This window comes from Morone saxatilis, unplaced genomic scaffold, assembly GCF_004916995.1.
Source record: "Morone saxatilis isolate NCDOM2014 unplaced genomic scaffold, NCSU_SB_2.0 Contig15, whole genome shotgun sequence".
In the NCBI taxonomy this organism is placed as follows: domain Eukaryota; kingdom Metazoa; phylum Chordata; class Actinopteri; family Moronidae; genus Morone; species Morone saxatilis.
In genome coordinates this window covers 12,865,307-12,890,615 of record NW_023339707.1, presented here as the reverse complement: position 1 = coordinate 12,890,615, position 25,309 = coordinate 12,865,307, and the positions used below count along the sequence as shown (strand labels likewise).

Sequence of the window (25,309 nt, the reverse complement as noted above, 5' to 3'; positions counted from 1 at the left end):
ACTCCTCACATTTCCTCTTTACATGAGTCAGATGATACAGGGGGACGTCAGCTAGATCCATGTTGTTGAAAGGAAGCATCTATTTCTCCCCATAGGCCATCTTTAACCGAAAAATTGTCCCCCCACCTCGAATCCAGTCTTTCTCATCTTGCTATTTGCTAGTTTCCTCTCTGCCTTTATCCCTTCAATGCTCCCTTAAGTCTCTCTCCTCCTACACTACTGACTCAATCCCGCTCTCCCATTCTTTGGTTGCTTCATCAGCTTCCTCCTTCTTCTCCTCCCCTTTAGCTTCCTTCTCTCTAGCCATGGCCCTATGAATTGACCTTGCTGCATCTCAAGGAGAATTGATTTCTCTTTTGGTCTTTGTGTGAAACCCTATCTCAACAGCACTCAGAGGAATTTCCTCTTCCCCCCAGAGCTGGATCGAGCTAATTCTCTTTCATGAGGACACTTTTCACTCCATTTTATCTGTCTGCCTTTCGTTCTCTCTCTCACCTCTCCACTTCTACCCCTTTTCTCTTCCGAGCACACAGAAATAGAGCAGGCATGATTAATGCAACATCTATCGCCGCCAAACGTTAGCTTTGCTCAACCTTTTTATGCTTGGCTGCTGTTTGGGAAATTGTTATTCATGTACCTTCCAACACTGTTACTGAATTATCACATCAGTAGATCAATAAAACTGTTTGACTTTTTACATTTGATGAGCGAAATTGGTAAATAGAAAACGCAAGGGCTGGATTAGACGTTGATCGAACATGCACCTTTTCTACTTTAATAAATCTGACATGTGGCATTGCAACAGTCTGCTATTTTAAGCACTGCAGCAGCATATTGTTGCATTTTAAAATAAAAAGAAGTAAAATGCAACTGAAACATGTGAAACTTCTGAAATGTCCTTTGAAGCTATGTTTTTTAATATCTTTATGACATGTGCAATATTAAACGTGATTATGTCAGTATGCATTGATCGTCTCTGGACTACAATTGAGTCAGGATTTGAGTGGTATTTCAGTACCTAATTGTAGCTAATCAGCAATGTATCACAAGTTAATTTCAACACTCAGAGGGTATAAAATTGGCGTTATTTGGCAGTTGTGTCACTGCGCTTTGTATAAAGTAAAGTTTTGTATACTTAAGTACAATGCAAGCATTTAATAACAGATCCTTTTAGTCTCTAGATTCGTTTGACACAAAGCAATCCAACACCTGTCTGGGCAAAAGAGTGCACCTGTGCTATGTCATCCAAGTACACATGGGAAATATAGTTAAACTTATTTTTAGTTATTTGTAGTAAACAAAAGGCAATTGACAATAAAGCTATCAATAAAATATATATTAGAATGAAAGTGTAGAGTGTAAGTATTGCAAAGACATTAGTAAAACAGATGATAATAAATGTTCAACATGACAATGGAAACGGTGCCTCTTTGCAAACACTAGAGAGCTGCAGTGTGAAGAATCATCTGTGCCTCTTTCCACTTTGTGATCAGAGTGACTGTTGAAGCATACAGAACATTTTCCAGGCTTTAACTCCCAGGTGTCTTGTAGCCCCAGGATTCCCAGTAAGTAGTCAGACTGGCTGCCTTGGTGAATGCACTAATGTGACACCATAATCACGCACAGGTGCATTTTTGTGCTTCACAGAGCAACAGCACCAGGCTGCTGGTGGTAGCAGGTGCCGGCACTGGTGTGTGTGTAAACTTTAGATTTTATGCAAGAGTATGCAAGTTGCTCTGCATCATGTTTACATTCAGTATGTGTGTGTATGTGTGTGTTTTGAGTAAAAAAAAGACCTCATTACTCTAATTCACAAAATTACACCATACATGCTCTTGCACCGTTCTGGACTTTACTTTTAGTGAATGGTCTTTGACAGAAGGCACTGCAGTGAGGCCAGTGAAGCAAAGGGACAGACACCTCCACCTCCCTCTGCTCTGCAGTGCTTCACAGACTGATGGGACACACACACACACAGATGCACTCACAGACACAATGGGTTGCCTTCCCACCAGTCCAATAACAGGCCTATTCATTAGAGTCTCGTACAGACAGTATTGACAACCTGCTGACACACAGTCACTCCAGCATAAACAAATGGAGCAATAGAGAAGAGCACGGGAGGGAGGGGAAGAAGGGAAGAGACCTGTTATAGTGGCTTTTTGACGGAGTCCTCTCCGCAAACCAGGGGAGAGCCACATTTAGAGGAAGGAGAGAGAAGAGAAAGAGTGCTGTAATTACCCATCTACATACATAGAGCAACATCATCTCTCACACACACAGATACACACACAGGATATAGTCTCCTTTCAAATGAGTGTCACATTAATCTTGCATCCTAGGTCAGTACTGAGATAGTTGGCCTATTCTAATTACGATTAAGGGAATATGTCTTCTAAATAAGTGCCTTGCCACATAGAGGACCTATTGAAAGGTGAACTGGGTCAATGCGGTGGACTATCTCATCATCACAAAGCACTATGTCATAGCCATCCCCCAACATGCCTGAAAAAATATTCCAACTGAAAGGAAACAGGATATTATGCAAAACAATGTGGTGAAATTAAAAGCCTGCTTGCCAGAAAAATGTAAAGAGTGCACGTTGAGTTTGAAATATAATAACAGAACAGCCAATTTAGCTGCGAGTTTGCAGAGTGATTTAGTGTGATTTAGTATTTGCAGGTGCTAATCACTCATGAAAGTTTATAACTCAGTATTGCCAAAGCATTATGTAGTCATGCATAGTTTGTTTAGCATGTTCCACTGCAGAATTCTCAAGTTTCAGCTGCAGTAAAGGATTCCAGTTATATCTTGGATATGCAAAGAAGCCTAAAGGGACAAACTGTGCCATGCATACCAAATATCTGGCTCATTAAGGAGGTATAATTACTGTGTCACTTTGACATAAACAAAGAGAGCAAAGCAGTCATGGAGAAAATGGGGGAAAAACTGCTGATCTGCTCAAAGACATATTCTCTGGTGTCTCTTTGAGTTGACCTCTGGAACCAGGTGGGGATGTTAGAGGAGTGTTGGGGGATGGGGGGGTGAAGAGCTCGGTAAATTGAATGAGCAATAGCTATGCAGACAGGTCAACAGAGAGACAGACTTTATGAAGACAGATGAGACCGGAGTGGGCTCACAAACACAAAGACAAAGAGACAGATAGACTGCATGGCCCTGAGCTCCGGAGGTCGGCTCTGACTCAAACAGACAAGACAGATGAGACATAAAACAACATCTAAACATGAACTGATGATGGCTTAGGCTCCCCCAAAAAAACTTTGAGATGAAGTTAACAAAGTGGAATGTCCTAGGAATGCTTGTCTTCATGCAGCATTTTGGGTGACAGTGAAAGGACGTGATAGACATTTCTTATCTAAAAGTGGTTTCCATACCAGGAGCTCCCTCCAGGCATCAGTAAGCTCAAAGCGTAGGAGTTTTTTTTTTTAGACAACATGGCGGCTGATCACAATGACACCACAGTCAATCGAGAGGCTCTACGTCAATAGGAGCCCGGTGATCATGTTCTCTATTAGCTCGCCATTGTTCTCTCACTGCTTCACTCTGTTCTCTGCCAAGATAATACAGACACACTTTAATGCACAAACACACACAGCATCATCAGCAGCAGCCCCATACCCCAAACTTGGTGCAGAGCCCATGTCAGGCAGAGAGCTAAGCTGGCTTTGTGTAGAAGAGCACACTGTACAGCCCAACCACACGTCTATTGCCATTATCAGCATCAGGATTGTCATCACTATCACAGCAGCCAAAGACCTCTGCCAGGGCCCCGGATTGTGTACGACGATAGATATCATGGACTTGTGAATACAACGTCAAGGACAGAGCAGCACTGGGAAAGGTTGTTTGCTCAAGGTCATACCAAAGCAAATGATAGGAATAGACTAATAGCCATGCAGGCACAGCTGGTGATGCATGTGGTATACACAGGCATTCTCACACCATACACATATAACGCACACATTTTTTTTTTATCTAAAACATTTTTTTAATTACATAAATTTCAATTTGTCAGAGATATGTTATCACACCCTGGCAGATTTATATCAGTGAGCTGAATCAGGAAATTTGCTGATTGGGGGTCCAGATCAGCCAGCGTCAGAATTGTAAAGGTCATTACAATGACATTACCCTTTTCAGAGGGGAAAGCCAGAAATGTCAAATCGTTCAGCAGCCACATCATCACGCAAATGGAGCAGAATGTTAGGCACTGGAAAATCTCAATGTTCAGGCTGAAATAATAGAAGATACATATCTGAGTGATAATTTAATAGGGAGAAGTCTTGGTCATCTTTTTTGGCAGGTGTGAACGGAGGAAGATTTTACATACCATTAGATATGATGAAAAACAAACAGATTTGGTATCTGCTGTTTAAACACCACACATTCTGCTGTAAAAATCTGCAGTGCATGCAGTGAACTGATACCCACAGCATTCAGTGTTCCTGCAAAAGCAAAATTCACTGTACTGCACAACAGAAGTCACATTCCATGTTTTATTACTCCTACCACAACTGTAGTGCTAAATAGACACACTGTAATAACTACCCTAAGCTCAAACCATTGCTCTGATGAGCAAGTTTACCTACAGTATGTTACAGAGAGACAGCTGTGGTTAATGCTGCTGTTAACACATCGTGGCCAAATATCATTTACGGGGGGCTGCTACCACCTGCAACCTGTTCAAGACAGTGCTTGTCTAACTGTTAAATGGACCAGTCAGGTAATTTTTCACTTTTGACCAGCGGCAGAAACTGGCCCATGCAAAAACAGAATGAGACAAATCTCCACGTAAAAGAATCAAAAAAGACTTAAGAGAGTAAAAAAGTTTAACAGTCACTCTCATAGACATGAACTTTACTGAATTGCTTAGAGCCTTGAGCTCATGGGAATACCTACTTTTCAATGTGCACACTTCAAACTTGCACACCTCTGACTACACGACTCCCTATAATCATTAGAGATGTCTGCTTGAAAAACATGCCTGCCGGGAGAGCAGAGGAGCAGAGCTGCGCCTGAATCAGCCCAGGCATGCGTTAAAACAAAGTGGCCTCTCCGGCAGAGAACATAGCAACACACACACACACACACACACACACATAAAACAAATACACACACAATGAACTCACACAGTCACATAGACGCGACCATACACAAATTAGAAGACTCCAGAACACATTCACAAGCTGACACGCACTGTGTTGCTTCTTAAACTCACACACTCAGACACATGTTCTTCCTACGCTATCCACACAGTAACACATCCTGGTTCGGTCTGGACTTACAGTAGCAAGCTCCCATCCTCTGTATGAATGTACAAGCTGACTATGTAGAGCACAGAGACCACACAGAATCCCCTCTCTCAGACATGGGCTATGAGACCAGAATACTAAAGAAGAAAGCACTGGCTGACTCAGAACAGAACAACCTTGTATAATAACCAAAAGCTACTGTGCTGCAAACTAAGCACTGAATCTTTTATTTTGTTTTCTTCAAAAATGTGTGATGACCTATGTGCTCTTCATTGGCTAGCAGGGTTATAAGGACAGATCAGGAAACTTGTAGGTAGTGGTAGTGTAACAAATCCCTACACATATACCTGTGGAATTCTGATTTGAATATTTGTATACATTTGTCATCAGTTATCAGAAGGTTGGTTTGAAACCGTCTTTGTCACTTCATCCCTTCTGGCAGGACATGAGAATGGTGGAGCCTGGTCATGTGACCAAACAGCCCATAATGATACAGTCCAGCTCCAAACACTTTGACCTTCCTTGTCATCACTCACACCTGCCATATTGATGGCACACTATTATCGTAATTACAGGCACTAACCATGATTTAAAGGTTCATCCTGAAGCTCAGTATTGACAGATGTCTGTTTGGAATGGACACCAAGCAGAGCTCAGTATTAATAAAGAGCTGCTGGTGGCCAGCTTTAAGTAGGGATTAGTGATTCAAAAACATGATTGACCTCTCCAAAATCCCATGCACTAAAAAAGCGACAACTCACCCAAAATCATGCTGTATGTGTGCCTTTGATGTCCCTGGCTTGACAAGTGTTCCCTCACTGCCCCCGTCTCTCCTGCTTTCGCCAAGGGACAATGGCTCCAAAATCTCTTTTTAGAGTTCCTCTCCACTCTCCAGAAAGAGGCAACTCAGAGAGGCAACGCTAGATGTGAGGAGAGACTGCTGCTGCTGCACATGCCGTCCCTTGCGCCTGCCCTCTCCAGGTGAAAAGCTGAGTGTGTGTATGAAAGAGAGAGAGCGTGTGTGTGTGTTTGTGTGTGGAGGAGGGGGGTCCAGCGTTTCTGCAGTTGTGGCTCAGGTAAGCCTGAGGACAGTATGGAGGGGGTTAGTAGCAGAGAGGAGAAAGAGAGAGAAGAGGGGAGTCAGAGAAAGGAGGGGGAGCCTAAAGTGTGACAGCCAATCACAGGGGGAGGCTACAGAGCCAAGATCTTCTTCTCCACAGCAGCCAGGAGGAATTGCAGTCTCCAACAAACAGCTGACAAGCAATTTCTTCTTAACTGTGTCATTTCACAGGGAGCCTCAGAGGGAAGGTCTTCAATGCACTGTGAAGTCGATGCCTGCTTTGGTCTGTATCTCTAAAACACACACTCCCTTTCCCACTCTGGCTTTCTCTCCCTCTCTCTGCTTCTTGTTTTTAGGGTTGGGTATAACCTAAAGGCACCTTACATGCCTCTGCTCTGATTGGTGGCAGCCTCAACCAATGGGAACAGCGGCAGGCGCCTGTCATCATGCAGTGTGGAAGTCATGAAGGAGAGACAGAGCTTGACTGAAAATGCCGTCTCCCCCAACTACTGTTTCTCCCTTTCATTTGCCATATTCTTCTTACTCATCACCCCCTTTGTTTGTTTGATTGTCCCTGTCCTTTGACTTCATGTGTATGTGGACTTGTTAAAGGATTAACCTTTTATCCACGTGGCTCTGTCCTTCTCCCCTTTTCCCCCTCCATCTCTTAACCTGCCCAGGCAAGGTTACGCATTTTATCAACCTCTGTGTTTTTGTCAAAGGGATGGAATTTATACAGGGAGTGGGGGGGTTGGCAAGCAAAAAGGAGCGATGAAATAGAAAGCGACAGAGCGAAGGAAGCAGAAGAAGGAGGGGCAGAGATTAAACAAAATACAAACTGACAGAGGGATGAAGAGATGTGGAGTGACAAGAAGAGAGACGACCGGGAGGATGGAATACAGAGACAAAGGCAGACGGAATCGGACACAGGAAGAGACTGCAGAGAATTAAACTGTGGACCATAGCAATTCAGTCACTAATTGAAGAGGAGCTTCACAGCCAGCTTCTTATGGTCCACTTCTTCCACACCAAGAAGCCACTCAAACAACGTCTGGTGTCATGTCCGAGCACCACTCTCTGTCTCTCTCTCTCTCCCTCTCTTCCAGGATAGCTAGAGAGAGACTTCACACAACCACGATGTTATTGAGAAGCTCAGAGCTTAAAAGAAGGCTTAACAAAGCTGTCAAAAAATTAATCCCCTTGGGCGGGCATGCTTGCAAACACACAGATACAAACACGTGAGCCAGGGGCTACAGAAAATGTTGCCTGATGTTCATAGTGCCTCCTCTTGTCCTGCTCTCTTTCTCTTTTTCTTTTCTATCTCTAGCCCCCCACCCTTCTCACGCTCTCAGGCTGAGGCTGTGAGTCACAGGGTGTTGGAGTGAATACTAAGGAGGGTGGCTGGCACCTCCAATACCTCCCTGCACAGCAGCTCCACTGCACACATTTAAACCATTGTATGTAAACACTGGCAGACTGAGGGGCCACAAACACACACCAACACAAAATCCTACAGATCGTAAATTTGGCTAAAATCCACGGACTAAAAGCTGCTAGTATTATGGAACATATGGTAGTTCTTAACAAAGGTGCACAAAAATCCAACTTTCAAAAAATCCAATTGCCACTAAGATCTAACAGCTGCAACAGCAATAGAAAATAACAGTTATACAATGAAGTTACAGATGTGGAATAAACATGTTATAGTGCAAAAGGGTATACTTATAAAAGGAATTTGAGCCTGTGGGTCCTTGGCTCGAACACATAAACACACATCGTGCCTGCAGGAAATGGACTGAGCACTGAGAATATTAGTTCTTGAAAATGGGAAACCAGCAGCTGGAACAATATTATCATCAATACAACTATGCGTGCAAGTCCTTCCATGAGCATCTCTGTGTGTGTGTGTGTGTGTGTTTGTGTGTCAGCAAAAGAGCTGAGATAGGGTTTCCTCATTAGTTGTGTTGGTATCAATAATTCAGACCCGGTCCTTGTTTGCGTTCAATGGGCCGAGTGCTAATGTGCTGTCGGGCCAACGGGGGCCTAGGGCCCAGCGCCACTTTAATGGATGTCATGATGAGAGGGTGAAATCGGAGCATAGAGATCCTGTATCATCCATAGGCAAGAAGAGGGAGGGAGGACAGGGCAGAGGAGAGGAGTGAGGAGACAGGGATGGCGTGAAGGCCATGGGGGGAGGACAGATGGCATTATTGGACAGGTATGTGAGGAAAGGGGTGATGGAGAGAAACAGGAAGAAGAGGGAGGAAAGAGGGGAAGAAAATGGGCTATTAGGTCACTTCATTGCCATTGGCTACAGATCAATCATTCTGAAGATGATGTGTTGACCTCTATCACCTTTGGATGGGAAGTCATCATGGGACACATGTCAAGTGGCCACTAGGGGAATATTTTAAATAAATAATGAACTGACATTATTTAATTTGCCATTCACTTGAGTTCCTAGAGGTACTTCATTACAATCATTTCCCAGGAAAAAAATTGTCATTTGATACTAATCATGTCCTTAAAAGAATTTCCCGCGTTTAAGCCCTTCATTTATTATTATTATTCATATATGTTGCACTGCATGCTTGATGTAGACAAATTTAAATGTTTGTGCTCTGACCAACAAATTATGTTGGTTACACCAGAAATTAATTGGGATTAATCCATTGGATGTGTATCACCTGGTTTCTACTTTCCATATAAAAGTTCCAACTAACATAATTATTTCTGTCCTATAACTTTTTAGGAAATTTTTAGGATGTTATTCAGACATTACAGACCAGTAAAAGGGTTTATATTGTTTATTTTGTAGTGTTAATTTTTATTTAAAAAAAATTTTTAAACAGGGACAACAGATTCAATTTTGCCTTCCAGGCTAGTTCTGGCTCACATGCAGTTTATTTCTGTTGATGCTTTCTGCATGCTAAATAATCAAACTAAGAGGAATTATTCTTCTTTGTGGTACCAATAAAAAACAGATTTCTACGGCAAGAGAGAGTGTCAAATATACTGTACAGTGGATCTGAGGTGTAAAACACAAAAACACTGGACAAACCACAATAACAAATATAATGGACTGAGGATTCAACCTGGAGAATTTCATTTCATTTCAATCTGTATATAATGTCAATCTCATGCTGTAAATATCTTAACTTAATTGCCGTATTACTCCATATATACTCCGTTCATTCTGGTAATACTGTTCATAAATATCTTGCCAGTATATTCATATATATATAATATTTTTATTACTTTTTTACATATTTTTGTACATATGCACATTACTCTTATACACTTTACTGCTTTGCACTTCTGGTTAGATGCTAACTGAATTTCGTTGCAGGACTTAATATTCTTGGTGATTAGTGGTTAACTTGTGCTGCCCTCTACTGGTGTAAGCATGTTAACACAGGATTAATTCCCTGTAAACAGACCTTGAGAATTTGTAATATTCCAGCTTTAGCTACCCTGGTATGGGACAACAGTCTGGAAAAGTTCCATAATGAAAAATGATCCCATGTAAACTGAGAGGCTAATATGTTCCCAGAGTCGTGTCAACACACAGCGGTAAATAAGGGAGCCAAATAGACATGAGGCACAGCTGGTATAGTATTGATGGCCTGTCAAACAGATTCAGAATTACCTTACTCAGGCAGAAAACTATCTATACAACAGTCTTGACAAAGCTGCTGAGGCCAGTGTCCTCACTGGAACTGTTTTTACTGGCAGAATGGTGAATTAGGTAAAGTGCATAGAGCCTGAGTGCATCAGGTCAAATGTGAAAGGAATGACTGCTGACTATGAAGGACTTATAAGGACCTAGCCAGCTGATGTGCAGCAACAGCCTGTGAGAAATATATCAGACCTTAGGAAGAGAACATCAAAATACCCCATCTGTATTATGCTATGATTTGTCTTCCTCATTCTTTCCTGCAGGGAAAAAAAACACAGTAAATCTACACTGACTGAAATCTGCCAGACAGACTGTAATTCACTTCCTTACAACAGCTCAAACGTGGTGTCAAAATGCAACTTCTGCTGATCATAAATTCTAGCCATATTTCACTATTTCACTTTCCGAAAACGTTAGTTTGTCCTTTTTCTTCCTCTGCAGTTTCCTTGCATGGTGTAATGAAAAGGATTTCTGTTGATACAGAGTCCACACCTAGGTCATATATCATGCCTTGGGTGTCTGCTGGCACTGTGGTGGTGAATTTAGAGACTGCCTATGAAGGTCAAAGGTGAGCGGGCTCTGCAAGCATCAGGCATCAACATACTTGCACTTCCCCTCATAATATGGCAAAGTATTTATTAAATCTAGGATGTAATAAATCACAGCTTATTAGACTATAAAATCTAGGCTTTAGAGGACAGCATATCTCTCTCCAAAAATTAAGCCTGTCATGGTAAAAACTATCTAATGGCTTTATTAAGAGCATGAATAGCACATAACAAGTAAGCCAGCTCAGTATGAACGAAAGGACCTCTGCATTCCCCTTCAACTGGCCTGAGCCTGCAAGTCTGACAGTTGAGCATATCAGTTTGCAGCTGTGAGGGATAATCATCTCACTAAATTTAGACTATTGATCAGGTGTGGATATGTGCAGAAAATGTGGCAAGCAGTACAGTAGGTTTCCTGTTCATTAATTTTTTCCCAGGAAAAATTTTGAATAAATTGAGATACACATGTTTCGATTGTTACAAATGAAGTTGGAAATTTGTTGCCTTATAACTGATTACATTTAAGCCTTTAGGGATCGTAGCCTCCCCACACTGACATTTGTGTGTGTGTGTGTGTGAGCGAGAGAGAGAGAGAATCCGTTTAAAAACTTAAATGTTGTCAGTTACTTCTAAGACCCTTTCAGCTTAACTACATACTCTACAGATAGATAACCAACTGGCTATTTAATAATGGAAAATGGTTGTTAAATAAAAACAATGCTGTGGCCCGAAGTCCATTATCGTATTAAAACAAATAAAACATTCCCCTAAACCTACGGGGAATACATAACTGCTCATGAATGAAGACATGCCTTCATGTAGGATTTTTTTTTCTTCCTGTAACAACAAAGAATTTCCCCTCCTTCCTTTATAATTCAGATTATTTGTCACTTTCTTTAAGTTTTTGATCAAATTGCTGTGCCAATAGAGCTTCAAAGAGAGAAGCAGAAATAGAGAGACTGTAGGTTTTGGAGGATTCATGGACGTGTGTACACAGGTGGGTGTGTGCCTGTCCTGTGAATCCACGCCTGCCTACAGAGATGGAGAATGTTGATGTTGACTGTCACACTCTCACACACCCATGACATTTTTACACCAGCACCAGAGGACAGGACGTCTTTCTTTCCAACCACATTCAGATCACACATTTGCGCCACAACTGCTTGCAGTTCATACTTGTTGAAACTTCTCTATAATAATTACTGTTATGCTGCCCTTACTAGACAAAATACTTTAGGCTGACACATTCCAAGACATTCTTACGCAATGCAGTGGGTATTTTAGAAGACAGCAATTTGAAGTAATTATCTTCTCCACAGATCATAGTCTATCTATATAAAGCTCAGACATTCCTCAGCTGAGAGTGATGTGGCAGATGAAATAAAATAAGTTAAAATCAGTGGGTCATCTCAGCTACACAATTTACAAAACATTATGTGTTTCATTCTCATTTCATTTTGTTCTGACAAGAAACTATAAATGGTGAGCAAGTCTCACACAAACAACTATTCCTTAGCCCTGCATAAAAAAAACCACACACACACACATACATACCATATATAAGCCTGCCTGCATGCACACACACACACACACACACACACACACACATAAAATAAGATAAGCTTCACCAAAATGTGCAGTGTCCAGTCTGGGTGTGACGGCAGCAGAAGACAGGTGGAACTGTCAGGACAACTGTCAGCCCCAAGGGACATGTACTGTACATATTTTATGCCAAGAATGAAAATCACACTACAAACACACACAACCATGTAAAATTATTTGCTGAATTTAATTTTTGTGCTGCATAAAAGCATATTTATAGCACAATAATCAGCTAACCATACATATACACTAGATGGGAGAATATTTTTTGTATTTCTTGCTCCCAATAGAGACAGTACTACATAATTTCATGAAAGATGGAAGCAGACAGATACAGTAACAGTAGATAGTAATAGGCTCCTTTCTTACCTGTGCTCCACATTGATTGCCCCTCTGGTGCTCCTGCTGCTCTTACTAAGTGAATCTCCAAACCTATACAACAGGCACACTGAGAAACAACTATTTCCTCTGTGAAATCCTTCCCAGTATGAAACCTTCTTCAGGTAGAAGAAAAATAACCGTAAAGATCCTCAACTGTTCTCATTAATTTGAAAAGAGTCCAAGAGCTGTGTATGCAAACAATATAGCCTTATGCTCACAATGGCAATGTAAAGGACAAATGGAAATAGAGACCAGAAACACATTGCCTCTATCACCTCCTCTCCACCTCTCTACATCCTATCTCCTCCCTCCCTCTCTCTCTCTCACACTCTCAGCCCTGTGTGAAAACAAAGCTAGAGCTGGAGATTCCAGGAGCTAATCGTGGCAGACCTTAATAAGTGAGGGCAGTTGTGTCAGAAGAAGGAGAGAGCTGAGAGTTGAAGGCAGTAACAGGGAGGCTATGAGGGGAGGAAGAATCAAATGTCAATGAGAGCATAAGGAGTGGGTACAGTATGGGTATCAGCCTATGAAGTTGTGATACAACACATGGCACAAACTTTCTAGCAATCAAAACACTTGCAAAACTGTCTAGAACTGAAGACCATCATTTAGGAGAGGGAGAGTAGTTTTGTAAAAAATCTATATTGGCCTTTCTTACTAAAGCTCTCACACATTTTCACCGGTACAACATACTATACGACCACTTTTAGCACAAAACTTGGGAATGAAGGAGGTCAAACTGGTAAACCTTACACCAGTGGTGGAACAATGTTCAGAGAAACAGCGAATGTTGAGAAAAACAGTGAAAGATTTGAACATATGGAAAAATGCAGTAACACACACATGCGTAAATTCAGGGGTAGATGTTATTCTGCACTGTCTGCAGTAAGCAGCCACCCACTACACAGGCCACTTGCAGCTACAGTTATATGAAATCATATTTAAGTAGATGTCCAGTGTGTTCAGTCCAGGCCTGCCGCTCAATAAGCCCTTACACAGCATCACCTTTCAAAGGGCTGCCAAATATTAAAGTGTGATACACACACAGTATAAAAATCACACACCCTCAGTCTTATTAAGCAGGCACACTGCGTCTCAGCACCCCCCGAGGCACTCTGCTGGAAGATAAGGTTAGAAGGGGGAAAAGGACAGCAGTTTACAGTTGTAAGCACATTTCAACACCCTCGGGTCTGGGGGGTAGAGTTACATGGACACACTGCGCACCAGGACTGTCCCTGTCTCTCACAGCAATAAACAGCCTGATAAAGTTTACCCTATAAACCATTTAATTGGACAGCTGACTTTCTGGCTATTCTGTCTATGTTTACTTTTAAATTTCTTAAAAATACTTAGCTCTAATTTGGTGGTTATGTATTCAAATACTTATACACATCTGAATGGAAAACATGATGTGGCACAGCTTGTAATAGAAATGGTTTCAGATTATGAAAAAGTTAAAGAAATTAAGAAGTCACCACAGTCTCAAACAACAAATTAACTGGAGAAGACGAGACGGGAGAAAAGAATAAGTATTGAACACTGCAACTAAGAGCATCCTTAAATTTCTCAATAGCCACCAGGGGGAGTTAAGTTCCTCCTCTTTCCCAGGAGGTATAGGAGAAACACATTACAGTTGATGTGGCTTTAAGCTAAATTGAATCTTTTTTTAAAGTACAATATATTTTTATAAGTGTGTGACCTCAGTGCTTCAAGGGATCAGGTCAGGTGATTTGCTATGGATTACAGTGCCTTGAAGGACAGGTTCACATTTTAGTCTATCTTACTACAACACTGACATGTCCCTGTCCCTCCACTGCAAACAATTCATTTGGCACTTAAAAGACTGTAACTTTGTAATATACCTGCCTCAAAGAATATTCAAAGATTCAAATGCTGAAGCATTGACATGATGAGTAGATTGACTGTATACTTTTATTTTCTGTTCAATCTGAATGAAAATATACATCTACATAAATCTACACGTCACAGTTGTAATGAAAACCATGCATATATTAATATAATATATAATATTTTCTCACCTGCAAAAACAAAAGCATACACTAACATACATAATAACTTAGCCTGATTGGACTTGTAGAAGGAGTGTGGTGACCCATCATAGCCCCGCCCACCTTGAACCTGAGTTCAATCAGCCAAAACTGAAAGCACCTGCGGAAGTGTGCAAAGGCATGCTTCACATGTCCATATGAACAACTACACTGTGAATTAAAGTCAGTTGAGCCAGTTTTTGCTGAAGAAATGGCCAGCATAGATGTACTGACAACAAGGTTTTACTCGTATGATAAAATGTACAGTCAGGAGTTACGCGAACAAAGATTTGTGGACTGGCCGTTTAGAGAGGAATGTAACTGCACACCTGAAAAGGTAAAAAGGCTGCTGTGCATCAGCGGAGAGCCACTGAAGTCTTAAGAACACTTTTTAAATTGTGAAATGCTTTCAGTGAGTATTTGTAAGTGATCATTCATGGAAAGTTGTCTGCAACAAAGGTTCAGCAGGAGGTCAAATTGGGGACGTGTGAATCCTCTAATTTTACTCTGTTTCAGACAGCTCTTAAAATCTTAAAAATGCAACCTAATTTACAATAACCTACACAACTGATGAAAAATGATTATGGCTGATGAAAATAATTGTGTATACCCCAACCTTGTTCACACAGCAATTTTATAGCAAAGCCTTTAATCCAAGACTGTGACAGCTTGTGATATGGTTAAGCAGGTGCCAGATTCAGTTTCATTGTATCAAGTGTCCAATGCACAGACCCTTTTCCCACCCTAGCCTTGTCGTGATGGATGGGCTGCTGACATCTCACTTGATGAGCAACACTCATATGCCATGTTACCAGCTCTTAACCCCCCAAGAGTCCAAGGATCGTCTTCTGGTTTTATCCTTACTGACATTCCTCCTTCAGCAAGGGTCTTCTGTTCTTGGATTGCACTTGTCATCTTTGTCACTGAGTTATCAAATCATAAAATTCCTTAATTTAGAGTTTTGTTTTACAGTATAGACACATGCTACAGATATTATAATTGCTGTTTTGATTGTCTTTTCAGATGGCCAAGGCTGGGTTCGTCCACTGCCCCAGTCAGAATGAGCCTGATGTTGCCTGCTGTTTCTTCTGTCTGATTGAGCTTGAGGGCTGGGAGCCAGATGATGATCCCTGGTAAGAAAATGTCAACTTCCTCAGGTCCTTATCTTTACCATACCGACCTTTTATATAAGCTTTGACTCCCTAAAGAATATTATATCAGTGTTGTAAAGGGGTACAGCAGCTTGAAATTATTTTTCTGTATTACTCTGAACTGAATGTTACCCACAGCCATTACAAGATAAATTGTAATATACAGTACATCATCATAGAGACTTAAAATATGGCTGCCACATAAAGTTGATCCAAATAAACCCTACTTAGATTCAAATAATGCAGCTGTTTCTCCATTCTTTTTGTTGTTGTTTGGTATTTTTGCTTTTACAGAAGCTTGTATCCTGATTTAACTTGACTTACTTTCCTCCATGTGCTACATTTAAATATTGTCTTTTTTTAATATCTTTCTTGACACTTTCTCTGGCCAGGTCTGAACACACAAAACGCTCCCCTAATTGTGGATTTTTAACCATGAAGAAAGACTTTACTGAACTAACTGTGGCTGAATTCTATCACATGGAAAAGGAGAGGCTAAAGATCTACCTTGTAAGTGTCCCAACTATGTGTGGATTGTCGGCAATGAAATTAGGTTTTGCCAAAGTATTTATGCAGAGGTTGCTCTATATTCTGCTTGCTTTTTTCTAGAGGAAGGTTTGTCATAAGAAGATGGCATATTTGCGGGATGACATAGACCACACGCTTGAGAGCCTTAAATCTCAGTTGGAGTCTATATGAGTGAAATCAAAATTCCTGTCTACATAGTAATTTTATTGCATCACTAATCTGTGGCAAGAGCCTATAGTATTTACTCAACAGTCTGATGTACTGGCAGTTTGAAATATCAATAAAGTTTTGAGAAATATTACACTTTGCTTGTAGTATTGTCTTTAACCACAGGGTGGTGCTTTTGCTCTAAAGCTGCCGTTTTCACATGTCACAAGACACTTTCTGGAGTTTCCAGTCTTCCACTCAAAACCTTTACAAAGGCAATCTGAAATGAAAGCGCACATTGAGCAGGATTACAATGTGGTCTATATTCCCTCTTTTCAACCAAATACTTACCATTTTCCTGAACGTGCCACCATCTCTACCACCCCTTTTCAAACCTTGACCCTGGACAGATGGCCTGAAGCCCCTCCCTTTCAATACCAACTGTTGCCCCAGTAACATCTGTTACATATAGGGGGACAGTGTGGACTGAGAGGGCTCACCAGGACACTTGCGTAACCTTGTAAGGAGGGCTAAGATTTAGGAAACACTGAACTATGCTGCAGCTGACAATGGAAATAGTGGAAAATGTGCTTATCCAGTAAAAACTCCAAGAAAGCTCTGTCACACTGTAATGCTTACGGCTCTTATTTAGCATTTCAAGAATAAAGGTTTAACCCTGATGTTATTTGCCAAAGTTGGTGCAATGTCTTAAGATTTTTAATGTCTCTTTGTGGAGCAGAAACAGATGATGTTGAGCTCAGTTTGTGTGAGTATCTCCATGTGTCTGATGGGATGGCTGGTTGGAGTGCAGGATTAAAAGATGCTATCCCTTCTCCAACCTTCCACTGTTCTGGATTAATGTCTAATGCAACACTCTGGCCACTGAGCCCAGATCAGCTGCTTAATTCTCCTTTATCTGCTCACTGCAGAGCAAATTGAAGAGAGAATAATTTTAGCCCAAAAAGTAAAACACCCATAGATGATGTAACATTTCCAATGAAACTGTTATGCTAACATTTTTCAGGGTGTTTTATTTTTTTTTTTTTTATTTTTTTTTAAATCAATGCTGTTGCAAGATATTCCCTCAGTCATTCATATTTTGTTGTCATGGCCAAAAGTAATCATTTTAGATATATGTAGGAGAGAAACTAAATGTACCAGATAAAAACGATGTATTAATGAGATGTTGGTTTTGACATTAAGTGGTGTGGTATTTGCATAAGTACACAGCTTATAAGGAGCCTGTTTACTGTAATTGCTAATGTAACTCTAATCAGGGTTTATAACCCACATCCCGAGTAAATCCACTTATTTATGTGTGCTCCAGATAATGAACAAAGAGAATGGCATGGTATGACTTCTGTCCCTGAGCGGCACAGATGTGATAGATGGGCTTATCTGTGGGAATGGTGCAAAACTGTTGATTTGATTAGATCATAACTGAGGTGGGAGCTTGGCTTCATATGTTTTCCCTTCCCTTATTTTTATAACAGTTATAAGTATAACCCCATTCAAATGTATTTAGAATTAGCCATTAAGCTAATAGGAATTTGTATTGCACTACTGCACATAGATCTGGTTCTTTTCTGATCTAATTGTGACAAAGGGTGCACCAGTGGCCTCCACTGCACTTTTCTAATTAATGAGTTTCTGCTAAACAAACTGTAAACAGTGAGTGTAGCAGATGGACAAACGGACAGATGTTACTAACAGAAAGTTTACAACCTGAGCTTTCCATCAGGCCCCATCTGTTGCTCTTGTGCCCGGTACCTCCCTCTACCCTCCTCCAATGCTTCTCCTCTCTCCTCATCAGCATCTATCACCAAACTCTCTCCCCTGATGCTCCACACACTGCACTGCCTTAAATGAATGACATCAGCGTTTACCCTCTTGCCTGACCTGGTTTAACCCTGAATACACAAAGGCTAAATGATCGAAAATATCACATCTGAGCATTAAGGATTTAAACATGTTACATCTTTCTTGCTGTGCTTTTAGCTTTGCTGACTTGTTCCACTCTGTGTGCTTGTGAGAATATACAAAGCAGGATAAATGATTATAAAGGCTGGCATGTTGACAGGCCAACTGACAGAGGCCTACACTGCACAGTGATCCTGAACCAAAGCCTTGTGAATGTATCTAGGTGACGCTGAATTTATAGATTACCAGAGCAAAGGGACACTCCAAGTTACACTCTTCCTTGCATTATAATTAGGACAAATCTAAAATCCCTTTTCAGGTTTTCTTCTCCCTTCTCCACCTCTAATGTTCTCCCACGTCCCTGGCAGTAGGGCATGCTGGCTGCTCACTCTCTCAGACACCATGGCCCTCCTACCTTGGCTGTTTTTTTGTGCCCTCTTCGAAAGGGACCTCCATCTGTCCCTACACTCAGCCCATTGTGGTGTCCCAAAGCCCAGCAACTTCCACAATGCAGTGGGCGTGCAGGAAGGGGGGGGGGCAGGGTAAACACGACAGCATCCAGATCCCATTAGAAGCTCTTTAACTCCTACACCCTAATACTCTCAGAGAACTCTGGGAGGAGAAGGCCCACCCCTTATCCTCATGCACACAATGTCACCTTTTACATCCACTCCCATAGGTAATGAGTCCGCGAGCTGCCCTCTTCCTCCCCTCCCATGTACATCTCCTTCTTTTCTTTTTTTCTTGCATGGGTGGGACAAGCTGCTATTTTTCTCTGACTATATTAACATCATTTTTTTTAACTTTAAATATTTCATAGGTGGAACTGTGGTGTTTTTATTAAAAGATGTTGATGTAGAGAACAATCCTTGGATATTTATTAATGTTGGAATTAATTTTATTAATGTTTCACAAGAGTTCAGTCCATAAATGTTAGTCTGGTGTGATAGAAAGAACCAGGGTCAAGAAAAGTTAAAGTTTTGCTTATTTATATTTAATTGCTTGAACCATGTTGACCATGACCAACCCATCGTCATTTTAATTCCCCCCTCCTCCAATCCCTATATCTTCTCATAACGCCAGCCTTGCCACCTTTCATTGTTTTTCTCCGTTTTTCCCACATCTCTTTCACCATCCATCTCCTCGGTCTTTCTTCTACCAGCTGCTCCTCTAAGTCTAGGGCGGCTCTTTTTCGGGGTGCTCCACCTCTCAACCTGGGCACTCATATCCCCATGCTCCCCACAGAGGCGTGTGTGTGTGCGTGTGTGTGCATGCGTACTGTGGCCCAAGAGGAGGGGGATCACTGTGTTCCCCCCAGCTTAAAGGCAAAGGGATTACCGGCACACAGACACTGATTAAAGCCTTCCAGCCTCCTATGGCCCCATTAATACAATCTTAATCACAATGCTTTATCCCTCTATCTAGCTCCTATGGATCAGGACCTTTTCATTTTAGTGGGAGCCACTCTTGTTTGGCCAGTAGATTAAATGTGCTGCACACATAAACTAGAATATATGCACGTGAGTGAGAAGGAAAGTTAGCAAGCTATCTCTGTTAGATCAGTTTTTGTTTTATTTTGTTTTTTGTTTGTTTTTTGTCACGATGCCAACTTCCTGGGTCAAAATGAATTAACTTAACAAAAAGCAAAGATTAGTGAAAAGTCCCAAAATTTATTCAGAGTTTTACTTGATTTTTTTCTAACCCAATTAATGTTGGGAACCACTGGACTAAACTACATAACTGCATATAAAGTAGTTAAAACTGGCTCCAGCTGCTGTTGCTGCTACAGCAGTAGTGTGCTGCTTGCACACCAATGCAATCAGTTAATATATGCAAGTCAAGGGACATTTTTCTGCAGAACAAATACTTTCACTTTTGTTACTTTAAGTATATGTTGTGAAAGAAGATTTTGAATGTAGGGCTCTTAACTTTTTTTATGTTGTATTTTTACATTTTATTGTACATTGGTATTTTTTTTTTTTGCTAAAGTAAGGGATATAAATACATATTCAACCACTAGATATCTGACATGACCTCACTGCCCCAGGGGATTGAGCTACAGGTCATACTCTGCTCCCTGTTGCCTCGGCCAAGATGGCATTGCAGACATGTGCTCCCCTCCTATTAAGAGACTCTCATGCCCATATCATAGATAGGAGCCACTTGATACGCTCAACCTGTTTTGTTTAGTATTTAATATTCATTCAAACATGATAAATATGTCTTTGCACCAATGAACTACAAGTTGAATACAAAATACTAAGCCTAAAAAGTATTTAAGCTATATATAAATATATTTTCTATATCTTCCTAAATTGTTCCGTGTGACTATCAAACTACCTCTCCAATCTCCAGAGACTGTCCTGCATTTTTGTAATCTTGTATCCAAAGTTAATTTACGTGGATTATTTCCATATCCATCCACTCATGTATTTGGACTCAGGAGGATAATCCACATACCCTGCCCCCCACCGTTTTTGCTGTAACAAAACAGCAAAGACACAATGAGCGCCAGCTAACTCTGCCAGTACTTTCTCACAGGCCAAATGTCTGCCCGAGTGTAAAGCAATGTGTCATTCCTATGCCAATGCTGACACACAGGAGCAGAGGACAAATTTCTGAATGAGTAGCAAGGACCTCAGTCACCTCTCTTGCCCTCTCCTCCTCTTTCCTCTTCTCCTTTACAGCCCCCAGCACACTAATTCCCCTTTCTCTTTCCCTCTCTCATCCCTCTCTTACATGCTCTCACTCTCCTCTCTCACTCTCCTCTCTCTCCCCAAATTGGCCCAGCTGTCCATCAGCCCTCCCGCAGTTCCCCCAGCTGTCTGCCCTCCCCAAACGAGAAGCCCCACAACAATACAGGTCACAGGTCAAGAGAAAGAACAGGCTGCGTTCACAATGGACCAGTGGCGCCCAGTAAAACAATCGTTCCCTTTTTCTTCTCCACCCTTTCTCCACTGTTGCCAGGACTGGAAAAGACAAACCTTTGGAGAGGTAGCTGAAGAGGGGGGAAGTCCTCTTGGACAACAGCCTCTGAGGCACATTCCCCTTCTTACAATTGCCTAAAGGACCACAATGATAAACACACTTGAACACACCAACTCTTGCTCTCACCTCTTTACATCTTTACACTCTGCCACCCAGTTCTTTGTCTATTTCAAGAGCCATCATGCCCTTTAACACCATCATTAAAGTCAAAACTGAGACTTTTGTCATTAGTTGAGTGATATAAATGTTAGGAACCTTGCCAGGTTGAGCCGATTTGGAAATACGGATCAAAATACTGGATATTTTATTGCTGAACTTTCAAGTAAAAAAAAAAGATTTTTGATATGTGCTGTGTGTTGAGGTTGGATTATGGTCAAAACTATCAGATCAATTAATTTATAACATCTCTGAGCAGAAATCTGGTGATTTTCTCTGTTTGACTTAACGACTTAAAAATGAGCTCTTGTCCCACAGTGTTTTGGCATGAGCTGTATGGGAAAATGGGACGTGTGGGAGAGTGAGTGTGAATGGCAGAGACTCTGTGACATATTCACCTGTTCCCCAGAGCTGTTTTCCCATGGCCTACAACAGCCGGCTGCCTGACCTGATAGACACCGTGGAGCAAGCCTCTAAATGACATCATACACACAAACACATCCTGCAACACATCTCTACTGCTCGGCCACAAAGTACTGTTTTATTCCATCAAGTCTTTAAATTTCCTTAGGTTTTGATATCAGTGCACCCATGTCAATGTTAAATGAAACAGAGCCTCTTAACATTCATATTCTTTAGTTGGAGATTTCATTTTCAGCTTCTACTTGTTCTGTTTATATATTAGTTTTTTTCATATAACGATATGCCTTCATATCAAAGTACTGAGAGATGTTCTTACACTACTTGTTGGAGAACTGCAGATAATCACTGCCATATTATGTGAATTATTTTGAAAACATTAGGGGCGAGTGTGATATGTGAGCTGACATTGATTCTCCTGTTAAAATAGGTCCAATAATTGGAACTTAATTTACTTGATTTGGATCTTGTTGCACAATTGCGGAAAATAATTACTCTTCTGACTAGTCTTCTGGCAAGTGCAATGTGATAATGCTGCATATGGGTATCCTCTACTATATTGGAAGACATGAACCTTTTGTTGAATGTAAAGGATGGCAGCATAGCAGAAGAAAACACATGGCAAATATTGTTACTATTGAAATAGCATATAATATAAGAATATTTATTCAATTAAGTGCGAAACAGCAAAATATTTACAACAGTACAGTATGACAAAAATTGTGACACCAAATGAACAAGTACCTGAAAGACCTCAAATAAATAATTTAAATACAGTACAGCTGCCAGTGTCTGACAACAAACCAAGAAGACAGTGAAACAAAAACTGTGCTGAGAAAAATATAAAAGGACAAGACGTTATCAAAATAAATATTAAATACAGATATAAATAAATGCATTGCTTTTTCTTATGGCATGGGGGGACATTGGTTGTAGGCCTCAGTGCACAATTTAAATTTAGGTCAGTTGACTTTTTGATCACTTTGAAAAAATGTTTATATGCAGATTTTTTTTTTATCGATCCCTACACTTACACAGAAACCTGTGTAATGCTTCAGTATGAATATCTAAATTGGTAAAATAATCTTAAGTCACTGTAACAACCAAGTGGTCAACTTCTTTAGAAAAAACTATAATCCAAATACAACATATAATCATGACAAAAAAAGAATAAATAAAATATTAAAAGTTATGGGTGCGTGTTTGTATCAGGTAGATTGAGTTGAGGTGTTGAGTCTCTCTGAGTTCAGTGCTCTCCCAGAGTACTAGACAACTTAAATGCAAACCATTTTCTCTATACAGTCAGTACCACGGTCATCATTTTTACAGCAGTTTATTCGAGGGCAGTGTTTCTCTCCAGGCCAGTTTCATAGCAGAGTCAATCACTGGTTCTCTCAACTGTTCATGGTCACATTTCAGATAGTGCCCATCTGAGAGTTGATCATGTGAGAGGGAGTGAAGGAGTCAAAGGCCACATCCAGGGGCAGCTCATAGCGTGAAGCCTGAAAAAGTGGGTGGCCCTGAGGCCCCCCTGGTAGGCCGCCAGTCATGGAAGTGGGGTAATGGTGGGAGGAGAGGTAGTGGGCATGGTGACCAGGGTGGGATGTGTAGTTCCTCTCTGACTCCTGGGGAGAAGGCTCTTGCTTCAGGGCAAAGTTGCCACTGATGCTCAGAGGGGGAGTGAGGGGCCCATCGTATGGTGGGGTGCCACTGCTGCACTCGTTAGGGGAGGGGTTGTCATACACAGGCCCCTTGAATCCCTTCATATGGAGGAGGTGTGAAGCCTCCAGGGAGCCATAGGGAGGGCTGGGAAGGCCTGGAGATGGGTAGCTGAGGGGATGGCCAGCCTGACCCCCCACACCACCGACCCCTGGGCCTCCACACTTGTCCTCCAGCTTGTTGAGCATCATCGGACTGGGTTCCAGCTGCAAGCAGCCGGCTACGAGGTTACTGGTGGGCTGCGACAGACCCTTACACAGCATCTCCACAAAGCCATGGCTCTCTGTGGACTGGCCACTCTCAAGCACCTCTGACAGAGCCCAGATGTAGTTGCGGGCCAGCCGTAGAGTCTCAATCTTTGACAGCTTCTGTGTCTTGGAGTAGCAGGGCATCACTCTACGCAGACTTTCCAGGGCATCATTCAGCCCGTGCATACGTGAACGTTCTCTGGCATTGGCCTTGACTCGCCGGGCACGAAATCTCTCCTGTCTAGCTTTGGTCATCTTCTTCTTCTTGGGGCCTCTCCTCTTGGGAGCATTTTCACCATTTTCTCCCATCTCCTCCTCATCATCTTCCTCTTCTTCCTCCATATCCTCACTGCCCAGTTCTGTGCAGGAGAGGATTCGGTTCCCTACAGTCAAGCCATGGCGTCCCCTCATCTCTGGGCTTTCCTCTCCATCCTGAGAGCTGCCGTCCTCCTCCTCCAGCCAGCCGAGGGAGCTCACCAGCTCACTCACATCCCCAGTCTTTCCAAATGGTTTTGTCATCATTATGATCTGAAGAAACACAGCACAAAAAAATCCTTCAATCAACCGATACAACCTCAAGCATGGCAATGCACAATGATGATACATATAATGATTAAGTCTTGTATTGTTTTGTATTACTGATGACTGGTAACTCATGTCCCATGAAATACAGAATGAGTGATCTCATTTCAGCACTGCAGTGTGAACAGCTCACCCATCTTATTCAAGATCTGGTGACTGGTGGATCCTACAACATGCTAAAGTTATTTGAAAGAGAATCCCTGTAACTATTGCCTTTCATATTATCATACTGATATTAATATATGATGATATTAAGGAATAGATGGCTGTTTTTAGAATGTGGTTGAATGGTCTCCTGCTGTTATGCTGTAGGCTACAGAGACGCTGTCAATCTGGGACACTACGGGATTTACTCGGCATATAAAGCTCAAAGATTAAATAGGCAACATACAACTCAACACACATGTGGACAAGCCGCCCACATAGCCTACTGTTTATAACGGTGCAGACGACTGGATGTCTAAGGGGTGTTGTTTAATAAACTAGACACCCCGAATAAATGCATAAGTTGGAAACCGTTATAAGGACCTAAAGCAACACATTGTTATTTTTAGAAAAGTGAAACTTGGACAGAACATTTGTTTACTATTGTTTTGAAAATTATAAACTGTCCCAGTTAATTATTGTGCACTGGTGCGTAAAAGTGGATTACTGTAATTTATGAATTCAGAACTTTAGACACGCAACTGTGTCTGGACTATATAGTCTGCCAATGAGCATAATTACAAGAGTACTGCAAATATCAGACTTTGTTGAAACACATTTTTTTAAATGAGCTTAAGTGGATTTTTTTTCTGTAATTTGGAGGAAACACAAGTGCGCCAGTAATGCATGTGTTGAATTAAGTTGCCCAGATTTG

At 41.4% G+C, this 25,309-nt stretch overlaps 2 protein-coding genes across 2 annotated transcripts; one reads left to right on the top strand and one right to left on the bottom strand.

Moving 5' to 3' along the window:
• Nucleotides 1-14,708: 14,708 nt before the first annotated feature.
• Nucleotides 14,709-16,573, top strand: birc5b (baculoviral IAP repeat containing 5b). The gene is made up of 4 exons (XM_035656981.1): nt 14,709-14,928; nt 15,615-15,724; nt 16,135-16,252; nt 16,352-16,573. The coding sequence occupies exons 1-4, from the start codon at nt 14,803-14,805 to the stop codon at nt 16,439-16,441; spliced, it is 444 nt and encodes a 147-aa protein (XP_035512874.1). The 5' UTR covers nt 14,709-14,802; the 3' UTR covers nt 16,442-16,573.
• A 6,743-nt stretch (nt 16,574-23,316) lies between these two features.
• Nucleotides 23,317-24,390, bottom strand: neurod4 (neuronal differentiation 4). Its single transcript, XM_035656961.1, has one exon. It carries the CDS (start codon nt 24,388-24,390, stop codon nt 23,317-23,319), a length of 1,074 nt encoding a protein of 357 aa, XP_035512854.1.
• Between the last annotated feature and the right edge of the window lie 919 nt (nt 24,391-25,309).

Bases quoted from the DNA above. Each gene is read 5' to 3' on its own strand.
- neurod4 (XM_035656961.1), bottom strand. From the start codon at position 24,390: ATGATGACAAAACCATTTGGAAAGACTGGGGATGTGAGTGAGCTGGTG.
- birc5b (XM_035656981.1), top strand. From the start codon at position 14,803: ATGGCCAGCATAGATGTACTGACAACAAGGTTTTACTCGTATGATAAA. The intron at 14,929-15,614 runs GTAAAAAGGCTG...TTGTCTTTTCAG, and splicing joins GTAACTGCACACCTGAAAAG to ATGGCCAAGGCTGGGTTCGT. The intron at 15,725-16,134 runs GTAAGAAAATGT...TTCTCTGGCCAG, and splicing joins GAGCCAGATGATGATCCCTG to GTCTGAACACACAAAACGCT.